Source organism: Rattus norvegicus, chromosome 5, assembly GCF_021556685.1.
Source record: "Rattus norvegicus strain SHRSP/BbbUtx chromosome 5, alternate assembly SHRSP_T2T, whole genome shotgun sequence".
Taxonomy (NCBI): Eukaryota; Metazoa; Chordata; class Mammalia; order Rodentia; family Muridae; genus Rattus; species Rattus norvegicus.
Window position 1 is genome coordinate 127,757,026 of NC_141538.1, and position 27,266 is coordinate 127,784,291.

Here is a 27,266-nt window from a genome sequence, read left to right on the forward strand (position 1 = left end):
AGTGTGGTCCATTCTGGCGTGAAGCTCACGATTTTTCTTGCCTCAGCCTCCCAGATAAAGTGTGTGCCACCACACCAAGCTGAGAACAGACTTGTGAGCTGGACTTGGGGTAGATTCGAACTTCAGTCCTTCCATGGAGCAGCTGTATGACCCCAGGCAAACCACTCCGCTTCTCGGAGCATCAGTTTCCACAACTGAAAATGAGCTGTCTCAGCCCCTTCTCCCAGCGTTGTTTGTTGGGCATCCAGTCTGCACTCCATACTTGAAGTGTGGCAGTAAACATAGGATAAATCTTTGCTCTTCCGTGTCTCTGTGCTGGTGTCTGGATAGGCAATAACCAGGAGTGTCAGCCAGGATAGCGCTGCTCCAAGGATCTTTGGCAATACTGGGAATGCTGGCACCTCCTCCCGTAAGGCAGTGGGGTAGTATGCATATAGCATGAAACATTGGGCCTAGCACACAGATGGTGTTCAATAAATGCTTGGGAAAGAATTAAATTGATAAAAAAGAAATGCTCCCTGAATCCATTCCAATCACCAAACAGTGAATAGAAACTGGTGATTCTTTTGTAAGGTTGTTATGAAAAACTGAACAACTGGAGGGATGGCTCAGCAGTTAAGAGCGCTGGCTGCTCTTCCTGAGGTCCTGAGTTTGATTCCTAGCACCCACATGGTGGCTCACAACCATCTGTAACTGTAGTCCCTTGGGACCCAATGCCTTCTTCTGGTGTGCAAATGTATTTACCGACGAAACACCCATATACATTAAATACATAAATAAATCTTTTTAAAAAATAGAACTTGAGACTTGACCCATGCTAGGCCTTTCTACTACGGCGTTATACCTCCCCTGTCCTGTCCCATGAGTTTTGTGAAAAAAAATTTGAGGTTAAATACTTCAAAGATGCTCAAGCTGGCCTCAAACTTGGAATCCTCCTGCCTCAGACTCTCCAGAAAAGTGTCATCACACCTGACTACATTTTAAATTCCATTAAAATTAGTGGGTGTTTAAGTAGAGCTTAGCCCACATCGTGAGATCTTCTCCTCAGCCCTTTGCACACACTAGCTCCTTTTTCTAACTTTACAGATGAGGAAACTGAGGCACAGTGGAGGCATTTGCTCAAGGCCATGAGCCCTGGCTGAGGCTGGGGATGATTGCTCCTGGAAGCGGGGAATGGCTTCACAGCTGCTTCCTGTGCAGCAGCCTAAGATGAAGCCACCTCAGGGCTGCTATGCCAGGCTCCAGGCTGCGTTGACTCCTGGATGTGAGAGAGTGGCAGAGGAATGGTGTGGTGAGGAGCGAGGAGAGGGTGAGGCCAGGAGGGTCCAGAGGATGGGGGGGGTCCCAGTTCCACGCTGCCTCTCCTTACGTAACTGAACTTCCTCTACTCTACCTTGGCTTATTAGAGGCCCAAGCTTGGTCAAAGAAGCAGGACTTATGGGCTCTCAGAGAAGGAAGAGGAGAGAAGCTGGACCAGCTGGAGGCCTTTGTGTCTCCTCACCCCTGCCTCCTGACCCTGGAAATATGCCATCAGGACCCTTCTGCCAAGCTTCCCTTTGACCCACCTGGAGGTCTCCTCCCCAACCCTGCCTTAAATACTTGATCTGCTACCCACGTGGGATGATTCTGGACATCTATAGCTTGGAACGTGATGGGGGCTCCTATCACTTACCAGAGGGCTGGTGTGAGAGTGAACAAAGCAATCTATGCAGCACCATGCCCTGTACATGGTGGCTCTGGTCATCTCTCCCACGCGTGACCACACAGATGCTTGCCGATGGATGTGTGGCTCCTTACATTCTGCAGTCACTTCACTCACAGGAGCATGCATTAGTCCTCACAGCAGCCCAGGGCACTGGGCTATGATTAGGAATCCCACTTCATTCGTGTAAAGACTGAGGCTTGGTAGGGAAGGGCCTTGCTCAAGGCTCCACAGTGGGTCAGAGGCAAAGCCCAGTCACTGCCTTGCTAGCAAACTATGGGTAACATAGGACCCCAGTGCTGCTGGGGGCTAACAGTTTTTTCTGGCCTGCCCCTGTCCAGTGCAGGCCCTTGTGCCAGGACAGTGGGTAACCACCCTGCTTAGGCCCAGCTGTGGTGGGAATTGGCCCTTGGGAAGCTAGGAGTCAATTTTCTCATCTGTGGCATGTGGCTAGTTCCTTTTCCTATGGGGCCGAGAGACTCAGTGAGACCGTATGTGGCCACCAAACTGGGGTGGGTAATTTCCTCCCCATGGGACCAGGAGCTACAAGTGAGGTCACAAAATTCACACTCTTGTCCAAGGGCTCTTGGGAAACCCTGTCCTTGTCCTGCCTGGACTTTAGAGACGGCATTTGCAGTGTGTGGCTTTCACACCTCAGCCTGTGGGAAAGGGAACAGGGTGGAGCGATTGTGAAATAACAACAGAAACTCTGATGTAGTTTCCTGGGCCTGGGGTTGGGGTGTGGCTCCCAAGAATGTGAGGACCCAGCAATTCCTTGGACCACCTTCTGTCATCTGGGGCTTCACCTGCATCACTACCAGATCCTGCTCCACAGAACCCACCTCCCCATCCTCCTCTCTGACTTGAACCCTTTGCTCTTTCTTTTGTAGTCCCCTCCTCTATCATGTGGCGACACAGCACTGCGCAGGCCCCAAGCTTTGTATCAGGCTCCAACAGAAATTTGGGGTAACGAGCTGCTACCCTTTTCCGTTCCCACCTCTTGGGCTCTGCACTCATGGCAAATGTCCTGACATCTCTGGTGTCCCTGTTAAGGGAGTAACGTGGCTCCTGGGGTCCCAACAGGAGTCTCTCTGTCTCTGCTCTCTGCCACTGTGTGTTGCCAGGCCGTTGGGATAGGGAGGCAGATTTCCCACAGCACCCATGCTTTCTCCTGTGCACCATCCTGTACTCAGCAAGCAGTGACAGATACAGACACGGAGATAAAACTGACTTAGAGAGTACCCCAGCTATAGACGCGCATGCGCATGCCTGTACACGCACAGAGATGCATTCAGCCTTAGCAGTGAGCAGGATGTGTACCAGCCACATGTGTGCACACCTGGAGAAGTACAGCGCTTCACACCAGCTGTGTGCCATGGAGAAAGATGAGTGCTCTCAGAAAAGCATATGGACCCCAGCACGTGGAAGAGCACATGGTCCCCTGGGGTAACTATGCACGTGCACCGTGACATTTGCACAGAGACTGATGGACATGAAGTGAATCTGTATAACCAGAGGGTGAAGTACATACACATGACATCTGGATCTAGATATAAATCCTCCAACATGCAGGGGACAGATGTATCCACAGCAACAGCACAGTGTGCTCCACACATGTGCACGGGGACGAACATGTATGGAAAGATGCAGATATAAATGCTTAGGTATATGCAGTCTCAGAAGGCCAGAGTCACATCTGCCACACAGAAATTCATGCCCTCAGTGTCTGGGACATGGGCTGACATCAAAATGGGCTCTTGTACATGTGCATGGTGATGGAAACATGACCAAGGACATTCATTCCCTCCCTAGATGATATTTGCACAATTGTGTGGATCTCACCCCCTCAGAGATGGCCATTTGGTCTTGTAGCCCCTGGCCAGACAGGCAGGATGGCCACCTTACACCAAGATAACCCTGGAAGTTTGAAAGCCTCAGCCTACATTGGCACACAGGGACACGGTTGGACAGTTATGGTCAAGTTTGATGGTCTTGTGGGAAGCCTGGGCACGCCTTAAAGACCAGACAAGTGGCAGCCTTTACTCCTCCACTACCTCCCCTGGGATCAGTAGAGAAGCCCTGGCCACATTCTGATTGGAGGCAAGGGGCACTCAGCCAGCAAGAGGCCCCACCCAGAGGTGACTCCCAGGAGAGGGGTTGTAAGGAAATAGGAAGATGGGAGGTCTGCACATCACTCAGAGAAAACATGCATGGCCTACATACAGAAGACAGACTGCTCAGAGGACACCAGAGAAGCCTTTGAAGCTTCACCCATCCTGTTCTCATGGAGTATAGTTCTCAATTCACAAGAGTGGAAAGGCCAAGGTCACACAGATAATAACTCCCATGTAGTCCTACCTCTACAGGCCCGAGGCTTAACCACTGCACTGGACCATCCTGCCATGGGGAAGGGGATGCTGGTTGTGGGAAAGAACATTTGTGTGTTTGTGTCCCTAGCATTCGTATGTTGTGCTATTGCCGTTAGTGGAGATCACTAGCCTTTGGGAAGTGGTTAGTCTTTTGGAAAGAAACCACCCTCACTCCCTCCGCATCCCCAGCACATACCCCAACTCCGAGAGCTCCTCACTTCTCTCTCCATGGGAGAACTCAGCCAGTTTCTAGCTTTATCAGACCCCTTGGTTTTGGACTCCTGTCCTTCAGAGCACAGAGGAATAAGCCTGTAGTGTTTATGAGCTGATCAGCCTGTGGTGTTTTATTACAGCTGAGGAGAGCAGGGTTAACAGAACAGCCTTTGGCCCAGGCAAACATGGGTCCAGAGGGAAAAGGGTACTTTTCTGGCTGTGGGCCTCTGAACGGTTCAGGCCAGAAATGTCTGCTGAGCATCTGGGATGTTTAAGATGCGGCACAGGCAAAAATGGATGTCTTAGGCTGTGATAAACACCAGGACCCAAAGCAACTTGGGGAGGAAAGGGTTCATTTCAGCTCACAGCTCAGAGTCCATCAGTGGAAGTCAGGGCAAGAGTCCCAGGCAGAGAGCAGGAGGCAGGAACTGAAGCAGAGGCCATGGAGCCTCTTTCTCATCCCCCTCTGAAATCCTGGCATTGCTCCCTGAGATGACTGTTCACTCCAAAGTCTTCTTAGTAGAACTCACCCCAGGACCTTGACACAAGCACACAGCTTCAGCCTCCTCCCTTGTCAACTGTGAAACCTACAGTATGTTGTGCTGGCTGAGAGGCTACACACAGGTGAGCAGTGCCCCAGCACCATGCCCATCCATCACCGTGCCCACCGTTCAGTCGTAAATTATTATTATTATTATTATTATTATTATTATTATTATTATTATTATTATTATTATTATTATTATTGACAGAGTTTCTCTGTGTAGCTCTGGCTGTCCTGGAACAACTCACTCCATAGAACTCAGAGGTCTGCCTTCCTCTGTCTCAAGAGTTGGAGCTGAAGGCACACACCGCCCCTCCCAACTCCCTCATTCATATGTAAGTGTGTGAGAAGAAGCTTCACTTCTCAGCCTGCCCAGGACTTTCCTTCCTTTTCCATCCAGCTCCAGGGATAAGCCAGTCTCTCCGGTCTGACCATTCCCGATGCCCTTTGCTGAACACCTTCCAGGTGGCCTCCTCTGCCAGCAGCCTAGGGCTCCCCTGGGACTGCCTGACAAAAGGACGGGCCAGAGGCGACATGTGCTCTGGCAGATGGATGCTGGGTTCCTCTTGGGGAGATAAAAAGCCTACTTGTTGTGGTGTAGCGAGCCAGGCTGGCGAGACATCCGTTCCTGCTCTCATTTAATCCTACTGGAGAATAGCAGGCCGCAGCTACCTTTCTGTGGAGGAAGCTGAGCCTCAGAGAGATTGTCTCTCTCTCACAGACCCCTCAGGCTGGCAGTAGGGCAGCCAGGACTGACTTCTATCAATCAGAAAACACAGGCTCGGCCCTTCCTGGGAAGGTAGGCATCTGTCTCATTTCTCCTCAGTGTCCCAGGACTGTGTACAGACCACACAAATGCAGTAATTAGAAATCCGTGGTGGAGGGCCTGGAGATGGTAGTGATTTCCACCCTCACACTGGAGGACTTGAGCTTGATCCTTAGCACGTGCACACACACACACACACACACACACACACACACACACACACACACACACCAAAAAACACTCCAGCATTTGTTACTTCAGCACCGGGGAGATAGAGGCAGCCAGATCCCTGGGGCTTACAGGTGAATTCTAAATTCAGTAAGAGACTCTTTCAGAATCAAGTCAGAGGGTTTCTAGGGAATAGCACTCAAAGTTGGTCTCTGGCCTCCACATATGCGTCCCCCACCACCACCACAGGGTGGGCTGACTCAAAGGGAAGGATTCCTAGAGAGAAGAACGGATCCCACTTCTCGCTGGGCACAGCTCTCTTCAGGACTCCTCTGCAGTCCCAGCTCCCAGCACAGAGCCTGGATGTAAATGACCCTCATGGACCAGTGAAGGCACCGTGGTCACTGTCCTGGCCGCACAGCAGACTGCGGCTCACGCCTATTGCATTAGAAGACTCACAGCAGAAATCCAAAGTGCAGCTGCTGCTGTTGTCTCCCTTGAAGAAGACGCCTGTCATCAGAAGTCCACAGCTCTTTCTCTGTCCCTCTGAGCTGAATTCTCACACTGGAAGGAAGCTTGTCCTATCTGTCCCAAGACCGGCAGGCTCCTTTTGGCTCCCTCTGGAGCAGTGGATGGAGAAAGACAGGAGTACACACCTGCTGAGTGCTTCAGCATACTCGAAGCACTTACTGCATACATTAGCACATGCAATCTCATTTCTTTTTCCCAGTAGCCCCGGAGGCTGGGCTGCATGACTGTACTGGTTGGATCAGAAGGTCAAGAGGGACAGGATCACTGAAATGGCTTGTTCAGGATCCCCTAGCCAGTGGCAGGCTGAACTAGGGTAGATCTGGCCCTGGAATAGAGGCACTTTCTCTACTGTCTTCTTCCAGGCGCAACCTGCTCCCCTCCCTGATACAGGGTGGCCATTGCAGTTCTCAGTATGTGTCAACCAGGTGACACCAGATCCGTCACCTCGGTGAGGAGTGGAGGAAGCACCTAGGATCGCCTTACTAATTCAAGGGCCCAATGAATTATTTACACCACCATTTACTTGGAGGCCCTTCCAGCCTCACCTCTCTTTCCCCTCTCAGACCCTTGGATCCTGACCCCTGGAACTCAGCTTTGGTGCGGGTGAGCCTCTGGTGAGGAGATGCGAGCTGAGATGGAGGCCTGCCTACTGCTGGCAGCGGTACTGCTGGACTCGGGTCCTGGGACCCAGGCTATGGAAGGTAGGTGACCCAGCAACTCGCAGCAGGGCGGATGGGAAGAGAGTGCAGAGGACAAGGGGCTCAGGGAGCCCGAGCCGGAATGCAGGAGCGGCTCTGAGGACCTGGCTGAGTCGGCGCGCACTGGCTCCTGAGATAGGAGGGGCAACATTGAGTGAGGCCCGCAGTGGGTTTCACACGCATACGAGCGTTTGATCTGCAGAACAAAGTCCCAGGTGAGGGCTGGCCTGCTTCTCCAGATGAAATTCAGGGCTTGAGGGCTTAGGTACAAGGCCGCACAGTTGTGGCACACGAAGGGAGTGGCTCAGAGGTGTGGAAGGCCTGCCCACCGTGGGAAGGACCCCCTTCTGTTTCTGAGAGCCGCTGCACATCCCCGGCAGCCAGCCAGGCCAGCTTCAGCCAGGCCAGCTTCCTCGCCCCATGCCATTTGGTGCCTCTGGTGTGTTGGCTCCAATGTGTCTGTGTCCTTGCTGGGAACCACAAGGTCCTCTTTCTAAGAATGCCCTGCCCGGCTGTCCCTCTGCCTGGGAAAAAGTTCTTCCTGGAGTTTCTTAGAAGGATTCTGTTTCTCTCTAAAATACTTTTCCGATTACATTTATTGTGTGAGTAAGGGGCTCGTGCAGGGGGCGCACACACATGGGAGAGCTTTATCGCCGCACAGAGGGCAAGCTAGGGAGCTGGTTCTCTCCTTCTACCGTGTGTGTATGGGGATTAAGTTCAGGCGGTCAGGCTCAGGGGTGAGAGCCTTTATTCACTGAGCCGCCTAGCCAGTCCCCTTTTCTCTGCTCACCCTTAAAGTCTAAGTCATGCCACTTCCCTGTGAAGTCCTCGTCCTCCTCTGTTGGGCTCAGATGCTCCTCCCCCAGGCTCCCAGAGCTCCTCCCCCAGACTGTGATCCTAGGACCTTTGTGCCCCGTGACCCTGCAGGTACTTTCTGTGAAGCTGACGAAATCATTTTACCATTCCGAAGCAACATGTGACCTTGGCAGGGACTGCAGGGAGGGGCTCAACAGCTTGCCTTCCTCGAGCTCAACCAGGGGTCAAGAGGAAAGATGTAGCTTGCCAGTTGCTCTATTGCTGGCAGAAATGGCCTGGGCATATCAGAGTCTCTGCCCATGTGTGGGTAGTGAAAAAAAGGTTATTATTTTCTAACCTCCAAGACTTGGGTGGCTTTGATGTGACCCTGAGGGTTAGTGTACCTCGCTGGATCTTTATAAGCAAGATTTCCACTTGTGCTGGAGCCCAGGGCCACCTAGGCTACAGGAGTTCCACTCTGACACTTGTGTGCTCAGCGAGGGGGAAGGACAAGCGTGGACACTGGAAGAGTGGTCCCTCCATCTTCTTGCCATATGGTTATGAACTAGACACCATTCCTAGCACCAGCCTCCTCAGACAGGGAGGAAATCATGTGACCTGGCCCCTGCATGGCCCCTGTACTACCTCTGTCTGCCTGGCTGAGGTCTGCAGAAGGTGAGTTATGCCCCCCCCCCCACCTTCACCAGTAAATGCAATCTTTCTTCCCACTCTGCACATATAGCTTCCTCTGTGGGTCTTGGAGCTCCCCCAATACTACTGTCACCCCACACAAAACAGCATACAGCATACCACAGGTGTGGCTTTACCTGGCTTGCCTGACTCTCCTCAGCTCCACTCCTCCTGTGAGCTTGCCTGGGAAAGAGGCTCAGCCCAAATCAGCACAGACCTTCAGTTGAGCTGTGTCTTTCTTGCAAGAATGTTATTCAAGTGTGCCTCCCTCTCACCATTTACTGTTGAAGTACCGGGACTGTTTATCTCACAGAAGTTTCCTCATCCTTGACTTGGCCAAATGGTGTTAGGAACATTCTTGTTCCTAAGCCAAGAAATAGTAGTGCACTCCTTTAATCCTAGCACTTGGGAGGCAGAGGCAGGCAGGTCTTTGAGTTTAGCGCTAGCCTGGTCTACAGAGTGAATTCTAGGACTGTCAGGACTACATAGGAAACCCTGTCTGGACACACACACACACACACACACACACACACACACACACAAAGGGAAAGAATATTTCTGGGGTTGCCAAGAAGGCTCGGCACTGGCTGCTCTTCCAGGAAGCCTGGTTCTGTTCCCAGTATCCATGCCAGCAGGAAGCTCACAACTCTGTTCCGGGGGATCCAATACCCTGGCACCCATGGGCGCCTGCACTCATGCACATATTTAAAACAAAAATAAATCTTGAAGGATGAGGAAGAGGAGGAAGAAAAAGAGGAGGAAGAGGTTCCTTTGTGGGGCCAGTGAGATGGCTCAGCAAGTAAAAGCATTTGCTTCAAGAGCCTGAGGGCCTGAGGTGGATCCCTAGAACCCACACACATTCACACACATAGTAACAAATAAAACCTATATTTTAAAGATTTACTTATTTTTGTTTTATGTGTGTTTTTTGTCTGCCTATATGTCTGTGAACCCTTTGTGTGCCCGGTACCTGTGGAGGTAGAAGAAGGCATCGGATCCCCTGGAACTACAGTTAGACATTTATGAGCTGCAGTGTGGGTGCTGAGAATGGAACCGAGGTCATCTGCAAGGGCAGGAAAGGCTTGTAACCATGAAGCCATCTCTCCAGACTCAAATTTTAATTTTTAAAAAATGTCTTTAAAGCATGTTCTTTTATTAGCTGGGGCAGTAGCTCCAGGTAAAGTGTTTGCCATGCAAGCAGGAAAACCTGAGTTCAAGATCCAGAATACATAGAATAAGGCCACATCTGCAATCCCAGGGCTGGGAAGGTGGGAACGAACAGGTTCCTGGGGCTCCGGCCAGGCAGCCTAGGCTACTTGGTGAGCTCCAGGCCAGTAAGAGAACTTGTCTTAAAACCCAAGATGGGGTTGGGGATTTAGCTCAGTGGTAGAGCTCTTGCCTAGGAAGCGCAAGGCCCTGGGTTCAGTCCCCAGCTCCAGAAAAAAAAAAAAAAAACAAACCCAAGATGGATAGCCTCTGAGGAACAGCTTCGGAAGCTATGCTCTGGCCTCCACAACACACATGTGCACACACAGATGCTCCTTCAGCTGGGCGCAGTGACACATGCTTGTAACCCTAGCACTCAGGAACCAACTCAGGAGGAGCCAGGTAATCCTGAGGCCAGACTGTTCTACATACATAATGAGTTCGGGGCCAGCCAGAGCTACATAGAAAACCTCTGGCTCAAAACAAACAAACTAATAAAATGTGTTTGTTTCCTTTTTAGTGTGGGCAACAGTGGTGCATCTCTGTAGTCCTAGTCCCTGGGGAGGCTGAGGCAGAAGGATCACTTGAGTCCAGGAATTCATGCACAAATACACAAACATGCACACACACATGCACACGCACACATATGCACATGCACATATACACACATGCACACACACTCCAAAGGCTGAGGCAATAGGATGGGCAGTTCAAGGCTAGCCTGGTCTCCAAAACTATGACTTTACCTTAAAAAAAAAATTACTCTGTAAGTAATCGAGTGTATACATTTCAAATTGTATAGCATTCTACTGTATAAGGTTCTCTCTTGGCTTTTTTTTTTTTACACTTGTTAAATTAGTTCTTTGGCATTTCATACACACAGGAATGCATCCTGATCACACACTCGCTCTCCCATGACTCCTCCCTGCCTCTGTCAACCCTATGGCTGCCGCCGTGGTTGTCGTTGAATCATCGTCTTTCTATGTAGCTCAGGCTTGCCTAAAACTTGCAGCCCTCTTGCCTCAGCCTCCAGACACTTCCCTTGCGTGTGTGTGCTGCTATGTCAGACTTGTATGTTTTTAATTGTGTTTTTCAAACACTTGAACCAGGTGTACTGGCAGATACCTGTTACCTCAGCGTTCAGCGGCCTGAGGCAATAGAATTACAGATTTGAGGCTGGTCTGAGGCTACTCAGTGGCACCTGTCTTAAAAATCAAAACAACAGGGGTTGGGGATTTAGCTCAGTGGTAGAGCGCTTGCCTAGCAAGCGCAAGGCCCTGGGTTCGGTCCCCAGCTCCGAAAAAAAGAACCACAAAAAAAAAAAATCAAAACAACAAAAAAATCATCTGGTTTTCAAAACACCTTGAGTGAGTTCACAGAGAATGCCTGTGCCGCTGACCACCTAGGCTTTCCCTCTTGCAAACCTTTTCCTTGGTGATAGCACATTAATGATGTGTCTAACACAGCATTCCATTAAAACTTGTAAAATCTGGTTTTCTAATTGACTTTCATTGTGTCTCTTTTTAAACAAAGATTTATTTTTATTTTATGTATATGAATACATCGTCACTGTCTTTAGATACACCAGAGGAGGACATCCAATCCCTTTACAGATGGTTGTGAGCCACCATGTGGTTGTTGGGATTTGAACTCAGGACCTCTGGAAGAGCAACCAGTGCTCTTAACCACTGAGCCAGCTCTCCAGCCCTCCATTGTGTTCTTTTAAATTTTTGTTTTCTACTTATTTACTTATTGCTTACTTACTTAATTTCGAGGCAGTGTCTCTCTGTGTGGCTGGCCTAGAACTTCCTATGTAGACCAGGTTGTTCTTGAACTCGAAGAGATCTGCTTGCCTCTGCCTTCCTAATGCTGGGGTTAAAGGTGTGCCCACCACTCACCGTTCTCCCCAGAGCTTATCTCTCTCCTCTCTGCTTCCCATTCTGCTGGCATTAATCATCTTCCCACCAGAACATGCGTGCTGAGGTCAGGAATCTCTCTTGCTGCTGACCTCCCAGCACTGAACCCTGTCCAGTGTTCAGTGTTTGTTGCACGACTAGAAAAATGCTTCCCTGGTATCTGAAAGATTTGTGCGTGCTTGGGTGAGGTCAGGCATGCGCCCAGAGTGATTCAGGACCCTGTTCCGTTTCCTTTCCAGCCTCAAGGAGACAGTCTTGCCTCACACGTATCCAAAACCCCGGAGCTGATTCGCAGCCATCCTTTTCTCTTGCTTCAGGTGTCAAGTGTGGGGGTGTGCTCTCGGCACCATCTGGAAACTTCTCCAGCCCAAACTTCCCAAGTCTGTATCCCTACAACACCGAGTGCAGCTGGCTGATCGTGGTGGCCGAGGGCTCCTCCGTGCTGCTCACTTTCCACACCTTTGACCTGGAGTACCATGACACCTGTGGCTTTGACTTCCTGGAGATCTACAACGGGGCCTCTAGAGACAAGGGCAATCTGCTGGGCAGGTTCTGTGGCCAGGCGCCCCCGCCACCCTTCACCTCCTCCTGGCACGTCATGTCTGTCGTCTTCCACTCAGACAAGCATGTGGCCAGTCGTGGCTTTTCCGCAGGCTACCAGAAAGGTCAGGAGGCCACTCAGCTAATGCTGGCCCCAGATGCAGGAGGTGGGGGCAGGGCACGGGGGAGGTGAATGAGCAGCCTCTTCGTGTAGGCCACTCTGCAGTCAGGATGGCCTCAACTTAGCACAGCCTACGGGGCAAAGATGGCTTCCTTCACGCCCATGACCTCCCTAGAAACCACTCCCCACTACTCTTATATTTCCCTGCTTCCTCCATGACCGCTGGGTCACCTAGGCAGGTTGCTGCTCCCTGAAAGGAGGACCGTAGGACTCCTCTGCCTTTGTCCTTCCCTTGTAGTATTGGCCATAGGAGGATCCTGGCTGTTGTTCCTGCTGTTGAAATCCTGTGGCTTCCACATCCTTCCCCTGCCTGTGGTTCCTCCTCTCTCAGGACCTTTCCCCCAAAACATCACTAACTGGTGCCCCTAATCCCCAACTCCTCCAAGCAGGCCTGTCACCTCCTATAGAGCCTCGTGAGGTAGAACCCGGGTCCTGCTCTTCAGCCTTCTTGCCCCTCTTTCCTGTCTTTGAGTTCTTGTGCACAGACCCAAAACTCCTTCTTTCTCCCCAGGAGATCAGATGCCTCTGTGTCAGCCCACATAGGATAGCCACAAAGGCCCCTGTCCACAGTGCCACCCCCAGCAACCCTAGGACTCAGGCAAGACAGCAGCCCCTGTTGAACTTGAAAACACAGAACTGTGGCGAGCTAAACTGCAAGAACAAGAGGTTACTCTGGCCAGAGCATGGGGACCTTAGGCCTGGGGGTTATAGGACATTAAGGTATCAAAGTCCTGACATCACACGAAATGCTTTCCAGCAGTTTTACAAACAGGACGAGCTGATAGCAGACAGAGCTGTCTTGTTAATCTTTGAAATCTAAAGAGATAAATGTAGTATTTTAATGATATGTACTCATTTCACATGTTCACATTTGTGCGTGTGCGTTTGTTTGCATGTAAGCCAAAAGTCAGTCTCAGGTATTGTCTCCAAGAGACCTGGCTGGGTTCTCCAATTAGGCGAGAATGGCTGCTGGCCAGTGAGCCCCAGAGATCAACCTGCCTCTACTTCCCTAGCTCCAAGATTACAAGTTCGAGCCACTATCCCCAACTTTTATGGGGTGCTGGGAGTGAAACGTGGGTTCTTATGCTTGGTCAGCAAACACTTTAACAGCTGAGCTACTGCCCTGATCCCAGGCTCATGTTTCCAACATTCACGTGTGAAAAGCCCATCCCTAAAAACCCTGGATGTTGATGGACTCCACTGGGCTAAATTTTTCTGTGTAAGATGTGTAACTTTGGCTTCTGTCTTTTATTATACTCAAAGATATCAGGTTGGGAGATTGCTCTGTGGGTAAGTGGCTTTTAAATTCCCAGCATCCACATGAGATACAGGAATGGCTGTACACACCCGTGACCCTGGTGCTGGACTTGTTGGCCATTGAACCTAGTTGGAAATTAACAGGCTTCAGGTTCAGAGAGAGACACTGTCTCAGAGAGACAAAGCAACGGCTGACAGAGCAGGAGAGCTGCCCTCCTCTGACCTCCAAACACACCCGCTTCTGCATGGGCACAGACATTCACACATATATGTAAACATATGTCATCCACACATATATGTAAAACACACACGTTGGAAATACAGCATAAGAATGAACTCCAGAGTTTTTATCTACTCAGGTTGTAGATTTTTTTTTCTTTTCTTTTTTTTCAGAGCTGGGGACCAAACCCAGGGCCTTGCGCTTGCTAGACAAGCGCTCTACCACTGAGCTAAATCCCCAATCCCCAGGTTGTAGATATTAATTGACCGATATCACATACTATCTCCACCTACCTTCTCATTTCACAGTAAATCTGACAGCCAGAGAGGAAATACTATTGCCTACAATAACACAGCTGAGCAGGCAGTCCTGGGACAGGAAGCCAGGACCTCAGCTGCCAGGTGCCATGCTCTGGCCACATGATTGTCACGTATCTCCTGGGCTTCAGTTCTATCTGCTAGCTGGGTGACCTGTCCATGCCTCTTAGCTCTTGTCACCTCAGTGTTGCCTGCAATCTCCATGTCTCTGTCTGAGAACATTGACCGTGTCTTTACTGTGACAGAACCTCATGAGTGAGACAGCTTATGAAGGAGATGTTTGATTTGGGGCTCACGGGTGCAAAGGGGGAGAGTCCATGACCATTGTGACGGGGAGCACGGCAGCAGGCAGGAAGGCATTGGCGCTGGAGCAGCCGCTGAGTGCTTACCTCCGGATCCACAAGCTTAAGGAGAGCTAGCTAACTGGGAACAGCGTGGGCTTTTGAAACCTCAAAGCCTGCCCCCCGTGACACACCTCCTTCAACAGACCACACCTCCTAACCCTTCCCAAATAGTACCACAGACTGGAGACAAAGTATTCAAATATATGCGCCTATGGAAAGCATTCTCCTTCAAACCCCCACACAGTGTATTCCCTATCCCCTCCACTCCTGGAGTCACACAACTCAGCAGCTCCCTTTAACACACTTCTCCATCTTATCTTAACCCTTACTTCCATATGGGGATTCTGAACCTTCAAATAGAGCCCTTGTACTAGGGTCTTTATCACCAAGGCCTACTGAGTAAACTCAGGCCTAGGCAGATAAGTCACTCGGCCTCTCACTGTAAAAGATATGTCCCATGTGGGTCAGTTATACCACTCATGTGTGTTTTGGGTGTCTGGTTCCCTGGGGAGGAGGTCAGCTCAAGTGGGCTCCCTTGCAGATGTGTGCGGTGGTGTCCTGACCGGCCTGTCAGGGATCCTCAGCAGCCCCGAGTACCCCAACAACTACCCCAATAATGTGGAGTGCCACTGGCTGATCCGTGCCTCGGGACCTGCCACTGTCAAGCTGGTGTTCGTGGACTTCCAGGTGGAGGGCAGCGAAGAATGCATGTATGACCATGTGACTGTGCTTGGAGCACCAGGCCCTGCCCATGGGCACCACTACTGTGGCAGCACCAGACCCCCCACCCTTGTGTCCCTGGGCCATGAGTTGCAGGTGGTCTTCAAGTCTGACTTCAACATTGGAGGCCGGGGCTTCAAGGCGCACTACTTCTCAGGTAGGAGGGCCAAGGCTATGGTAGCACACCTTTGCACTCCTGCCTACTGCTTTGCTTGGGGATTCAACTAATGCTCGCTTGTGTCCTCGGGGCTTGGATTGGCTGCACTGTGTCTAATGGTCTAGCCATTCCTGGCCAACACCAAGGCCTAAGCTGGTGATGTTCTAGCTCAGATGGGATTGGTCTCTTCTAAACACCTTAGAGCAGTGGTTCTCAACCTGTGGGTTACGACCCCTTTAGGGGTCAAATAGCTCTTCCACAGGGGTCATATCCTGAACACCAGATATTTACATGGTGACTCATGACAGTATCAAAATTACAGTTATGAAGTAGCAAAGAAAATAACTTTATGGATCTGTGCAGTGGTGGTACAAGCATTTAATCCTAGTACTTGAGAGGTAGAGGCAAGAGGATCTCTGAGTTTGAGTCCTGCCTGGTCTACAGAGTGAGTTTCAGGATGTCCAAGGCTACACAGAGAAACCCTGTCTTGATGATGATGGTGATGATGATGATGATGATGATGATGGTGATGATGATGATGGCGGTGGCGGTGGCGGTGGTGGTGGTGGTGATGATGATGACAATGATATGACTGGGGTCACTATAACTTGAGGAACTGTATTAAAGGGTCACATCATAGGAGGGTTGAGAATTCCTTCCTACTCGTATCTACCTCATGCCATCTTTGTCCAACTCCCTGCCTGATGGTGAGGTAGCTCCTTTTCTTGTGCCTGGAACACACTATGCGCTGATGTGGTATGGTCATAGAAGAATGGGTGAGCTTCAGAGAATTCACAGTCCACGGAGAAAGATGGGTGGTACAATGAAAAGCCACTGCCACTGAGTACTAGCAGGTAGAGTCACGGGGGACTTCCTGGAGGAGGAATTGAGCAGAGCCTTGAAGTCAGTCACGGAGCATGAACGTTATGTGCAGAGGCACAGAGGGCAGAGGGCGGAGGACAGAGGGCAGAGGGCAGAGGGCAGAGGGCGGCTGACAGCCAGTCCAGCATGTAGGTAGAAGGTCAGCTCTCCATGCTGAGATAGGCAAGAGTGTTGAGGCATGGAGGAAAGGTCTGCCTTGGCTCACGGTTGCAGAGGTCCAAGGTCTGTCATCAGCTGTGGACTTTGGGCCGGTGGTGAGGCAGAACATCATGGCAGAGAGCAAAGAGTAGAACAAAAGCTGCTTCCTCATCCTCATGACTGGCAGGAGGCAGAGACATAAAATGGAACGGACTGGAGCCCTAGCGCTCACTTTCAGGGCATTCCCCCAGTGAGCCAACCTCCTCCCAGTAGGCCCCCTGCCCTAAATCTTCTACCACCTCCCAGTGGCACCTCAGGCTGGAGACCCTGCCTTAACTACCATTTATTTCGTATGTGAGCATTACTTCCTTCTCCCCAGGAGAATGCCAGGAGGTGTTCACGGCTGTGCGTGGCAACTTCTCCAGCCCACAGTACCCTGGCGCCTACCCCAACAACATCCGTTGCCACTGGACCATCCGTCTGCCCCCTGGCTACCGGGTCAAGGTCTTCGTCCTGGACCTGGGCTTGGAGGAGCCCAACAGCCTAACCAGAACCTGTGACTTTGACCATCTGGCAGCCTTCGATGGGGCCAGCGAGGAGGCAAAGCTGCTGGGGAAGTGGTGCGGGCATCACCTGCCACCGCCTGTCACCTCCAGTCACAACCAGCTCCTGCTTCTGCTGCACACTGACCGCAGCACCTCTGGCAGGGGCTTCTCCGTGGCCTACATTGGAGGTCAGCTGGGTTGAGGGTGTGGGTCCTGGGCAACTCTGCAGCCTCCTTCCTGTGTTCACTGTGACACAATCCCTCCACGGTCTCCTCCAGGCCCTACTCAGTCACTTACCCTGAGGACCTTTGAGGCCACTCCAGTATGGCCCGCATTTATTTCCACTGTCACAGAACCTTCTTTTCATAGCTTCTGACTCTATGTTTCCTAGTGGGCTCCTGGCTCCTTTCCCCGTGGGCTCTCTGCCTCTTGCACTGATGCACAAAGCATGTCAAGTTGTCAATGGTAAGTAGGTGAAAACACCGAGATGCCACCAGCCTGGCCTGCATCATTCAGGAGCTGACTGGACAAAGGCTACTAACATGTCCTCACCCAGCAGTGTGATAGCCAGGCAACCCCTGTATGGGGCCAGGGCCTCAGAATTTCCTAAGATATTGTGTTTATAACAGCACTGCTGCAAAACACAGGCATCCTGTGCACAGCCAAGGTTGGGAAAGGAGAAGACAGGTGACAGCCACAAAAATCCTGTTATCCAGAAGACCCGAGCCTTCCAAAGCGCTCTCAATGCTTTGTCCTACACTGTGTTTTCAAGTCAGTCACATGGCTGAGCTTTTCCTGCAGAGGTGGGTGGAAGGCTGGTATTAAGGCTTTTCTAACTTTTGTAATGTGGACGCAGCGGTACAAGGCTGGTGGTCCCTGAGTCAGGTGAGGAATAAGGGCTACAGGGTACATCTGGCTCTGGGGACATCTTTCCCTCATACACTCAGGCCTTTTTCCTCATCCCTGGCAGCAGAGGAGTTAGGGAACCCTGGCAGTGGTGCAGAAAACAACCACTGCAAGCTGGTGGCCCATGGAGACCTTTCTGGCCCTGGCTCTGTGGGAAGAAAAGTCGGGACTCTTGGCACAGCTTCCTTTGATTCTTCATGGACAAGAAGAAGATTGTGAGACCAGGTGCCATCTGGGTCCTGCCCTTTTGCTCTCTTCCCGCCTGTACAGCAGGAACCTGGATTGAAGGGTCTTTAGGGTCCAGCTTGCCTCAGAGTGCCTGAGTCTCCCGCCCAGCCTGAGCGGTGCTAAGTGATTTAGACCGCCTCTTCTTGCAGCATCTCTGGAGATGAGGGTGGGGGTGGCTGTCATTCTGGCTCCTGTTCCAGGACCTTCTGTGCTCCCTACACAGGCCCCTGAGGGAGTCTAGGGTCAGACAGGGTACTCATGCTGGACCAGCACCAGATGGGGCCCAGGCTGTAGGCAGCCTCTCCACAGGGAGGGCCGCTTCGGCATCAATCAGGGGTGACACACAGTTCAGCGCCACCGAGATCATCTTGGGAGACAGCGGACCCATAAATCTCCGCCTGCCCAGACACCCGAGGTTGAAATATGTCTGAGACATTTCCCGGAGAGGGCTGAGGGATCCAGGCCTCTGCCTGCCAGGTTTCCTTTTTCTTCCAGCTAGCTACCAACCCCCACCTGCCTCTGCCTTGCATGCACCCTCACTCCTGCAGCCCCAGACACTCAGAGTCACACTCATGCACAGCCCAGAGCATGCTGGGAGCTGACCGATCTTAACGAGCAGACTGGTGACCAGGGAATCCTGCCCACCCCCTCCCTCAAGCCCGAAATCCAAACTCAGCCCCAACAGGCAGCTTCACCTCTCAGAGATTTGCTTTCAAATCTTGCGGCTTGTGCTGTGCCCACCATCCAAGGCCGGCACAAGGAGGGATAACAGGGTCCCCTTCCCCTGACTTCTTCGGAGCCACACCCCCTTTCTTCTGTCTTAGCTTGAATGTCCTTCACAGCACTCCAGTGCATTTCCCCATTTGTGGTCCTGCCCAAGCCCTGGTGTGGCAGGCTGCACAGAGACCATCAGTAGCTGTGTTTACCGAATGATGGGGTGCACGGCTGACTGTGCACCTAAGCGATGAGCACCCACTTTTATTGTGGTGAAGAATTAGTTTCCACTCGCTTCTGCTCGCTCATCCATCCAACCATCCATCCATTCATTCATTCGGCATTTCCTCAGCCTGCCACTGAGGCTGTTTCCAGAGACTCTATGCTGGCCTCAGAGGGGACAGAAACACCAGCACACTACATGCCCAAAGAGCTCAGGGGAGCAATGCATGCAGTGTATCCCAGCTGAGTCCTGCAGTATATCATAAGCACCTTCCCTATTCTGGGGTTCCGTTCCATGTCTACTGTCCTTCCAGGAGGCTGAGGGATGATGGGTCTGACTGTAGCCCTAAGGACTCAGACTCCCCCTCCCGTTCCAGTGGTGCCCATGAATGTGAGCTGTTCTCGCACGGACTTCCAGATTCTGATCTCTGCCCAGGCACTGGCCCCGCTGGAGCGGACCAAGGTCTACCTGGGTAGCCGGAGCTGTGCAGCCCAGGAAGTTGGTAGTAACTTCCGGATCCAGGCCCGCTTTGACACCTGCGGTTCCGAGTCTCAGGTAGGGGGAGGGGAGTGGAGGTATAAGAGATGGGCTCTGAGCCTTACTGAAGGGCTCCTGCTATCCTCAGTTTACCTCCTGGCTCTGTTGGTGCACACAGGCATGCGTGCAGGCTTACTGGCACCCTTGTGGCTAACAACCCTAAATTTCCTCCCCGCTCCTCTGAGAACCCCCAGGGAAATGGAATCCCTGATCCCTTTAATGTGCACAGCTGTCCCTCCCCCCCCAGCTCTCTTCTTGCCCATCCTCCCCAACCTGGTGACCCCAGTACATCTCTGGGCTCCACAAATGAATATGCCTTTCAAGTAAGGATCCATCTCCCTCTAAAGGCTGTGGGGCTCACAAATGAGATATTTCTACTCCCCTTTGATTCTGGAGACTGTGGACTCAGGCTGGGGTTGGTGGGTAGGAGGGGCCTAAGAGAGAACCTGGGCAGTGTAGTAGCCCGGTACCCTCAATTATGTCCTTAGGAGAATATAGGGAAGGGGGATGGGAAGAGAAGGAACGGTGGTCTGCCCCGGTTAGAGCTCCCAACTCTGAAATCTGGGTGTTTGCAGTCTGGCTTGGCCTGATGCCCCATGCCCTGTGCCTTAGGGTTTTACTGCTGTGAACAGACACCATGAGCAATGCAAGTCTTATAAAGAACAACATTTAATTGGGGCTGGCTTACAGGCTCAGAGGTTCAGTCCGTTATCATCAAGGCAGGCATGGCAGTGTCCAGGCAGGCATGGTGCAGGAGGAGCTGAGAGTTCTACATCTTCATCTGAAGGCTGCCAGCAGAATACTGACTTCCAGGCAGCTAGGATGAGGGTCTTATAACCCATACCCACAGTGACACACCTACTCCAACAGGGTCACACCTTCTAATCCTGCCACTCCCTGGGCCAAGCACCCTGCCACTTGCCTCTGGCCCCTGCTGTCTTCTGCTCTGCCTTTCCAGTCTCCAGGCAGCCATGGTCCTTTAATTGTGAGAAGGAAGCTGAGGACAGATGTTTGGCTGCCAGTCTCTGCTCCCCCTGCTCCATGCCTGAGGTCCCTGGGGATTTTCTTGGGACAGAACCATACTCAGTGCAATGGAATGAAGGAGACAAAGTCCCAAAGGGCTGGGACGATGGCTCAGTCAGGAATGCGCAGCCGTGTAAGCCTGGAGACATATGGTCCATCCTCAGACCATGTCATCTGAAAAGTAAACAGGAATGTTAAAGGTGGAGGTGGTGGTGCACACCTTTAACCCAGTGCTTGGGAGGCAGCGACGGGTGGATCTCTGGGATGCTGAGGTTAGCTTGGTCCACAGAGTGAGCGCTAGGCCAGGTCAGACCAGCCAGAGCTACATAAGCTAGGCAGACTCATGCCTGGCACTCGCTGGCCAACCAATCTAGCCTAGTCTTCCACCCCAGTTCCCAGTGAGAGACTTTGTTTCATGAAACAAGGTGGGTGGCTTTTGGGATTGTCTATAGGGTTGACCCATGACCTCCAAACACAGAAACACACACATGTGAATACACATCCATACACACATGTACATCCTCATACACACGAACACATGCCCATCTCTCACCCTCAAACCAAATCCCAGAAAGGAAATCATGAAGTCCTAGGGTCAAGGACTCATGAATACTTGGTTTCAGAACTCTACCCTACCCCAGAACATAGGGCCACAGACCACAGGATCAACTGCTTGGAAGGGCAAAGTCTAAGCAGTTTAATGTAGGCCTTGCCACCCTTCAGTCTCAAGTCCCAATCTCTGAAAGGCAGCTGCTGTCAGCACGGATGACAGCATGGAGGCTGGCCTTTCTGCACCTCCATGGGAATGCTGGGCTTAGCTCCTAACCCCCAGCCTTCTGGTTCCATTGACTTTTCCTCCTCTCCAAGTTCCTCATGCTCCCTGCCTTACCACATGCGCTCACTCCAGTCTTCAGTGTGTAGATGAGCAGCTTCTCTTTGGTTCTCCTCTACTCACGGCTCCTGCCCTGCTCTGTCCCGTGTCCTGATTCTGTGCCTCAAAAAATCAAGGCTACAGGTTCCCCTTAGAAAGTGGGGAGCAGACCCACCAAGGTAGACTGCGGCAGGCTGACCGAGGGCACAGAGACAAAGGCTTCTTTGGGGATGTGGGATCCAGGACCTTCAGAAGCCCAAGCTTGGGAGAGACCATAAAATACACTACAACACTCATTCACACCTTCCCAAGAGGGCCACTCTGTCTTGGATGCTGGGAGTTCTCAATTTCCTGTACCTATGTATTCCCTCCAGTTTAGGCAGCTTCATGTTCAGACACCATTCTTGGAAGGGGCAGCCTTGCCTGGGGCACTTTGGGCAGCCCGAGGAGTGTGGTATTGGGTGTGGAGTTGGCATACATGTAGCCAAGTAGCCTCATGTCACTGCATCCCTAAAAACCCGGCTTCTCAGAGGCTGGCCTACACCTCTCACCCACTTAGGGCAACTTGACCCGATTCCCTCATCCCTGAGATGAAGAGCTGCAGTGGGTCAGGCCTCTCACATAGCAGTTTTCAGGGACTCTTCCCAGACCTAGAGTGAGTGGGTCATCTAGGGTGGTGGCTTTGAGTGACCTGAGCCTCAACAAACAGTAGGGGCCCCTGCTTCATTCATCATTGAGAGAAAGACTCCTGAGGGAAGGTCACACAGCTGACAAATAAGCAAGGCAGGGGCTCACTTCTAGGCCTCACTCTAGGCCGATGATGGCCTCTGGGCCTAGTGGTCACAGCTGCAAACCACCAAGGGTGGGAACTGACTGGCTACTCTTTGGTTTGAGTCAAGTGTCACAGCTGATAGCATAGGTTGGGCAGGTCAGGGTAAGAATATGGCCTCTGTGGATTGGATGCTGCATGGCCTCAGACAAAGGATTTAACCTCCAGGTGCCCCAGTTTCCTTGTCTATAAAATGGGAATGTTAATGATCACAAGAAGGCTATTGTGAGAAGTAAAGGGACTGATACACTCAGCTGGAGCCTAGATGGCCCCAGTTCCAAAGTCTTTGTTTCTGAGACTGGGTATCAGTTAGTCTAGACTGGCCTCAGACTTACTATGCAATTAAAAATGATCTTAACTCTGAGTTCTCTTCTTCCTGCAAGTGCTGACATTAAAGGCCTGCACCACCACCTGTGTCTTAAGTATCACCAGTGTAATCTCAACTCCATGGTTGCTGGGTCTGTGCTTTTGCTGGTACTGAGGATTGAACCTGGAGCCTCACAGACGCTAGTCAAGTGCTCTGAACCTAAGCTATGTCTCCCGATCTAGGTGTTCTTACTGTCGCTGTCTTTCATTCACCCTAACCCCTTGAAGTCAGAGCAAACATTGGCTCACCAAGTCTGATGCTCTTTAAGACAACCTACTCTCACATTCCCCCTTCTTATAATTATTTTAATTTACGTGTGTGTGTGTGTGTGTGTGTGTGTGTGTGTGTGTGGTGTGTGTGTGTGTGTGTGTGTGTGTGTTAATCAGAGGAAAACCTGTGGGAATCAGTTTTTTTCCTTCCACTGTTTGAGTTTCAGTGATCAAATTCAGGTTGTCAGCCTTGGTGGCAAGTCCCTTTACCCAGAGAGCAGACATGCTGGCCCTGCTGGCCCTTTGACAGATGAGGACTCTGCGGCTCAGAGAATAAAGGAGTCTGTGGCTAAGCTGTGGAATCAGGCAGATGTCTGTTAGAGGCACTGGGACAGCCTGAGCTCCCTCGGGGCTGAGCATGTCTCTGTGACCCCACAGAGAAGAAATAACACCTCCGTGATTGTCAGCGTGCTGTACCTTGACTTCTCTGCTGCTGGGCACAGTGACATCCACGAGTATGAGGTGCGCTGTGAGCCGAGGCGCAAGGAGGCCTCTGTCCACCTCCTGTCGGGCTCTGATCTGCTCGGGTCCTACGCTGCCACCGCTGAGCACCTTCAGGAGGCACCACCTGGAGAGGAGGAAGAGATCCTGGAGGGCCCGGGGACCATGGTGACCCAGGACACCAGTGACATCGTCTTCTTGGGCCTCTGCATTCTAGCCGGAGTCCTTATGATCATTGCCATTGTGGTCCTGATGCTGCTGTGAGCAGGTAAAGAGCAGCCTGGGGGCCCATCATAGGGCAGGGTGGGGCTTGTGGACTTGTGTGACCGTGGGCACATCATGTCCCTCTCTGAGCCCATTTCCTATGGATCACTGCTCTGCCCTGCTCCTCATGGGACTCAGAGAAAAGTGTGTTTAGGTAAAGACTCTGAAGACTGTAGAGATGCTGTTAAATTTAGGGATATTCTGCTACAGGAACACATGCTCCCATATGTGTTTCTCGTGAGCTTGGACAGTTGGGGTCACAGGTGGCAGTGTGAATACAACAGACTCATCCTGTTCTTCACCAACTCAGGGCACCTCCTAGCTTCTCAGACCTTCGTGAGTAGGAAGTCTAGTGTCTGTGCAGGGGCTCCTCCCTCCTTAAGCAACCCAGGTGAAGACTCTCTCTAAAGACCTCCACCCCTGCCTCCAGGAACCGGAGAGAGAGTCCAAGCTCTGGCTACTGCTGTTATTTCAGCTCCTGCCACACCATTGAAGACTGATCCTTGCATCCTAGTGGGGGCTTGCTCATAGAGGTATCAAGGCCTGCTGTGTTTGGTTCCTATAGATGCCGGGTGGGCTGGGCAGCGTCCTCAGAGTAGAGGCTGAAGCTGAGGTGTTCCTTTTATGTTGGGACTTGTGCTTGAATGCCTTAGATCTTTGGCCAAAACATTGAGTCCAAGTCCTCTGTGCCTCCAAGTTTGCTCTGATGTTCATGCCACCAGCTCTTCCTCACTTAGGAGATGAGTTCTCTTTGGAGCCCTCAGAACCTTTTTCTACTCCTTAGAGCTGCTCCAGTCTCTCAGAGCTGCTCCAATCCCCAGAGCTGCTCCAGTCTCTCAGAGCTGCTCCAGTCCCCAGAGCTGCTCCAGTCTCTCAGAGCTGCTCCAGTCCCCAGAATGCTCCAGTCCCCAGAGCTGCTCCAATCCACAGAGCTGCTCCAGTCCCCAGAGCTGCTCCAGTCTCTCAGAGCTGCTCCAGTCTCTCAGAGCTGCTCCAATCTCCAGAGCTGCTTCAGTCTCTCAGAACTGCTCCAGTTCCCCAAAGCTACTCCAGGCTCTGAGAGCTGCTCCAGTCCCCAAGAGCTGCTTCAGGCTGAGAGCTGCTCCAGTCTCTCAGAGCTGCTCCAGTCTCTCAGAGCTGCTCCAATCTCCAGAGCTGCTCCAGTCCCTCAGAGCTGCTCCAGTGCCTCAGAGCTACTCCAGTGCCTCAGAGCTGCTCCAGTCCCTCAGAGCTGCTCCAGTCCCTCAGAGCTGCTCCAGTCCCTCAGAGCTGCTCCAGTCCCTCAGAGCTGCTCCAGTTCACCCACATTGATGTTTCTATGCTTACATCAGATTAAGGGGACTTCCTGTTCTTACCAGGGAGGATCTTTAGGATTATGATGCAAATTAATACAGCCTTCTCCAGAGCTCTACTTGGTAGCAAGAAGTGGAACAATCTTGTTAATGGAAAATAAACAAACGATACATTTATAATCTGCTGCTCATCCCTGCTCACCTTTATGCTGCATAATGATCACTCAAAGTGTCTTTCCACAATAATCGTGATCTCCAAAGTCAGCCTGCTGACCTCTGGGATCAGGTTAAAAAGACGGAAGCCCTGTTACAGCACAGTTCATTCAGCAACCCATGGAGCATGCAGCCGGTCCCGGATTTTGCCGTCTGTGCGAGGCAGCACAGCAGCACACAGGACACAGGCAGATGGGATTCCTGCCTGTGAGATGTGTCTAGGTGGCCAAGCAGAACTGGAGAAGAAGGGGCAGACCAGCTGGGGCCTTGAATAAAAGGTGGAGCGTGAAGACGCCTGGAGGAAGAAGTGAATTAAGCAGAGGAGAAAGAGTAGCCTGGACACTGAGAGACAAACCGGGTTCGAGTCCAAGTCCTTCACCTTGTTAATGGAAAGTCTAGGCCAACTGCTCCACGGTTTCCGTCTTGTGGAGGGTGTGACACATAGTGAATAGGGGAGTCAGCTGGCATGGGTGGTCCTGCAGGGCAGTCCTCAGTCAGCCCCAGGCCTCTGAACCCAGCTTTTCTCTCCCCCGACCTCACTCTCAGTTTCTGAGTTAAGCACCTTTGCCCTGATCTGTTAACAAACACTAGGTCTTGGTTTCTCCCTGGTTTTCTATCACTGTGATAAAACAACCATGACCAAAAGCAACTCTGGGAGGGAATGATTTATTTTAGTTTATAGTTTGTAGGCCACCATGAAGGGAAGTCTGGACAGGAACCTGGAGCAGGGGCCATGGAGGGGTGCTGCTTACTGGCTTGCTCTCCTTGGCTTTCTCGGCCTGCTTTCCTAAGCAACCTAGGACCACCTGCTCAGGGATGGCGCTGCCCACAGGGGGCTGGGTCCTCACACATCAATCATTAATCAAGGTAATGCCCTATAGACTTGTCTCTAGACCAATTAAAGGCATTTTCTTAATTGAGGTTCCCTCTTCCCAAACGATCCTAGTTTGTGTCAAGTTGACAAAACAAACAAATGACAGCAACAAAAGCAAAAACCAGCACCAACCACAAAACAAAAAAGATGTAACTAGCAGTTTCCCTGCCCCAGAAGATTGGGCACATTCTGAACACTCTCCAAGGGAGGCCTGCGGTCTGTCCTCTGTGGTTGGTGGTGGGCTGTGTACCACTTGCTGATACATGCGATTCTCTCACTTTATAGCTGAGGGAATTGGTACAACGAATGGAAAAACGCTTAAGAACACGGCTGTGGGGTTGGGGATTTAGCTCAGTGGTAGAGCGCTTGGGTTCAGTCCCCAGCTCCGAAAAAAAGAAAAGAAAAAAAAAAAAAAAAAAAAGAACACGGCTGTGACACACTGGCCTTGGCTAAAGGAGGAAGCCCTTCCCTAAACTGGGCCTCCCAGGCCCTAGGTCACCCTTAGCTGTGAGGGCAGTGTCTAGTGGGAAAGGCCTGCACGGCAGAGCATGAGAGAATGCTTCTGCCTTCACAGATGTGCCTGCAGCCAGCTGTTCCCAGCTCCCCGGTGTTATCTAGGTGAGCTGTGGGAAATGGCTGTCTTGATGACAGGAAGGTGTCTGTTTAGAACTCAGTGGCTGAAATGATCCACTAGCCACCAAGCTCAGGCCTGGAAAAATAGGACAGGAGGGGCAACACCCGGCTCTACAAGTTCAGTGTTCTCAGAGAGAGGGGCTCCCATCCCACATGTCCACTGTGGGGCTAGCCTAGGCAGGAGCTTTGGGTCCTGCTGCCAGCTTGACCCTGTAGGGCTGATGTCACAGAGGAGAAGGAACCTTGGTAAGTAAACACATTGGTCTTGTCAAACCTGTAGACTGCAGGTCAGACAGCAGCTACCTTTAAGTTTTACCCTGACTCAGTGTGACCAGCTTTGGGGTGGACTTTTTTTTTTTTTTTTTTTTTTTTTTTTTTTGAGCTGAGGACCGAACCCAGGGCCTTGCGCTTGCTAGCAAACGCTCTACCACTGAGCTAAATCCCCAACCCCTGGGGTGGACGTTTAAGCTCTCTGAACACCATTTTTTTCTCTTAAGTGAAGTGAGGATAGCAATATTCTGTGTGAGTTATTATGAGGGATAGGTAGCTGATGGGTCCTGACTCTGAGCAAGAGCTTCTCAAGGAGTCCTCAAAGCTCAGGGTTGGAGAGGGTCTCACAGGGAAGCTGTCTCCTATGTTCACCTCACCAGTCTGCCCTCGAGTCTCTGCATCTCTGCTGTTCT

General features: G+C 51.6%; 1 protein-coding gene across 2 annotated transcripts; it reads left to right on the forward strand.

Moving 5' to 3' along the window:
* The first annotated feature begins 6,856 nt into the window (after positions 1-6,856).
* Positions 6,857-25,041, forward strand: Cdcp2 (CUB domain containing protein 2). 2 transcript variants are annotated; one of them, XM_087551641.1, is made up of 6 exons: positions 6,857-6,994; positions 11,916-12,263; positions 14,999-15,334; positions 16,734-17,087; positions 19,347-19,525; positions 23,245-25,041. In XM_087551641.1, exons 1-6 carry the CDS (start codon positions 6,916-6,918, stop codon positions 23,569-23,571), a joined length of 1,623 nt encoding a protein of 540 aa, XP_087407767.1. In that variant the 5' UTR covers positions 6,857-6,915; the 3' UTR covers positions 23,572-25,041. The 2 variants fall into 2 exon arrangements, with proteins under 2 accessions (XP_087407767.1, XP_087407768.1); XM_087551642.1 differs by lacking the exon at positions 6,857-6,994 and adding an exon at positions 7,958-8,461.
* The last annotated feature ends 2,225 nt before the right edge of the window (positions 25,042-27,266 follow it).

Coding starts and splice junctions, on each gene's coding strand:
- Cdcp2 (XM_087551641.1), top strand. CDS start 6,916: ATGCGAGCTGAGATGGAGGCCTGCCTACTGCTGGCAGCGGTACTGCTG. Junction 6,995..11,915: donor TGGGACCCAGGCTATGGAAG/GTAGGTGACCCA, acceptor CTCTTGCTTCAG/GTGTCAAGTGTGGGGGTGTG. Junction 17,088..19,346: donor CTCCGTGGCCTACATTGGAG/GTCAGCTGGGTT, acceptor CTCCCGTTCCAG/TGGTGCCCATGAATGTGAGC.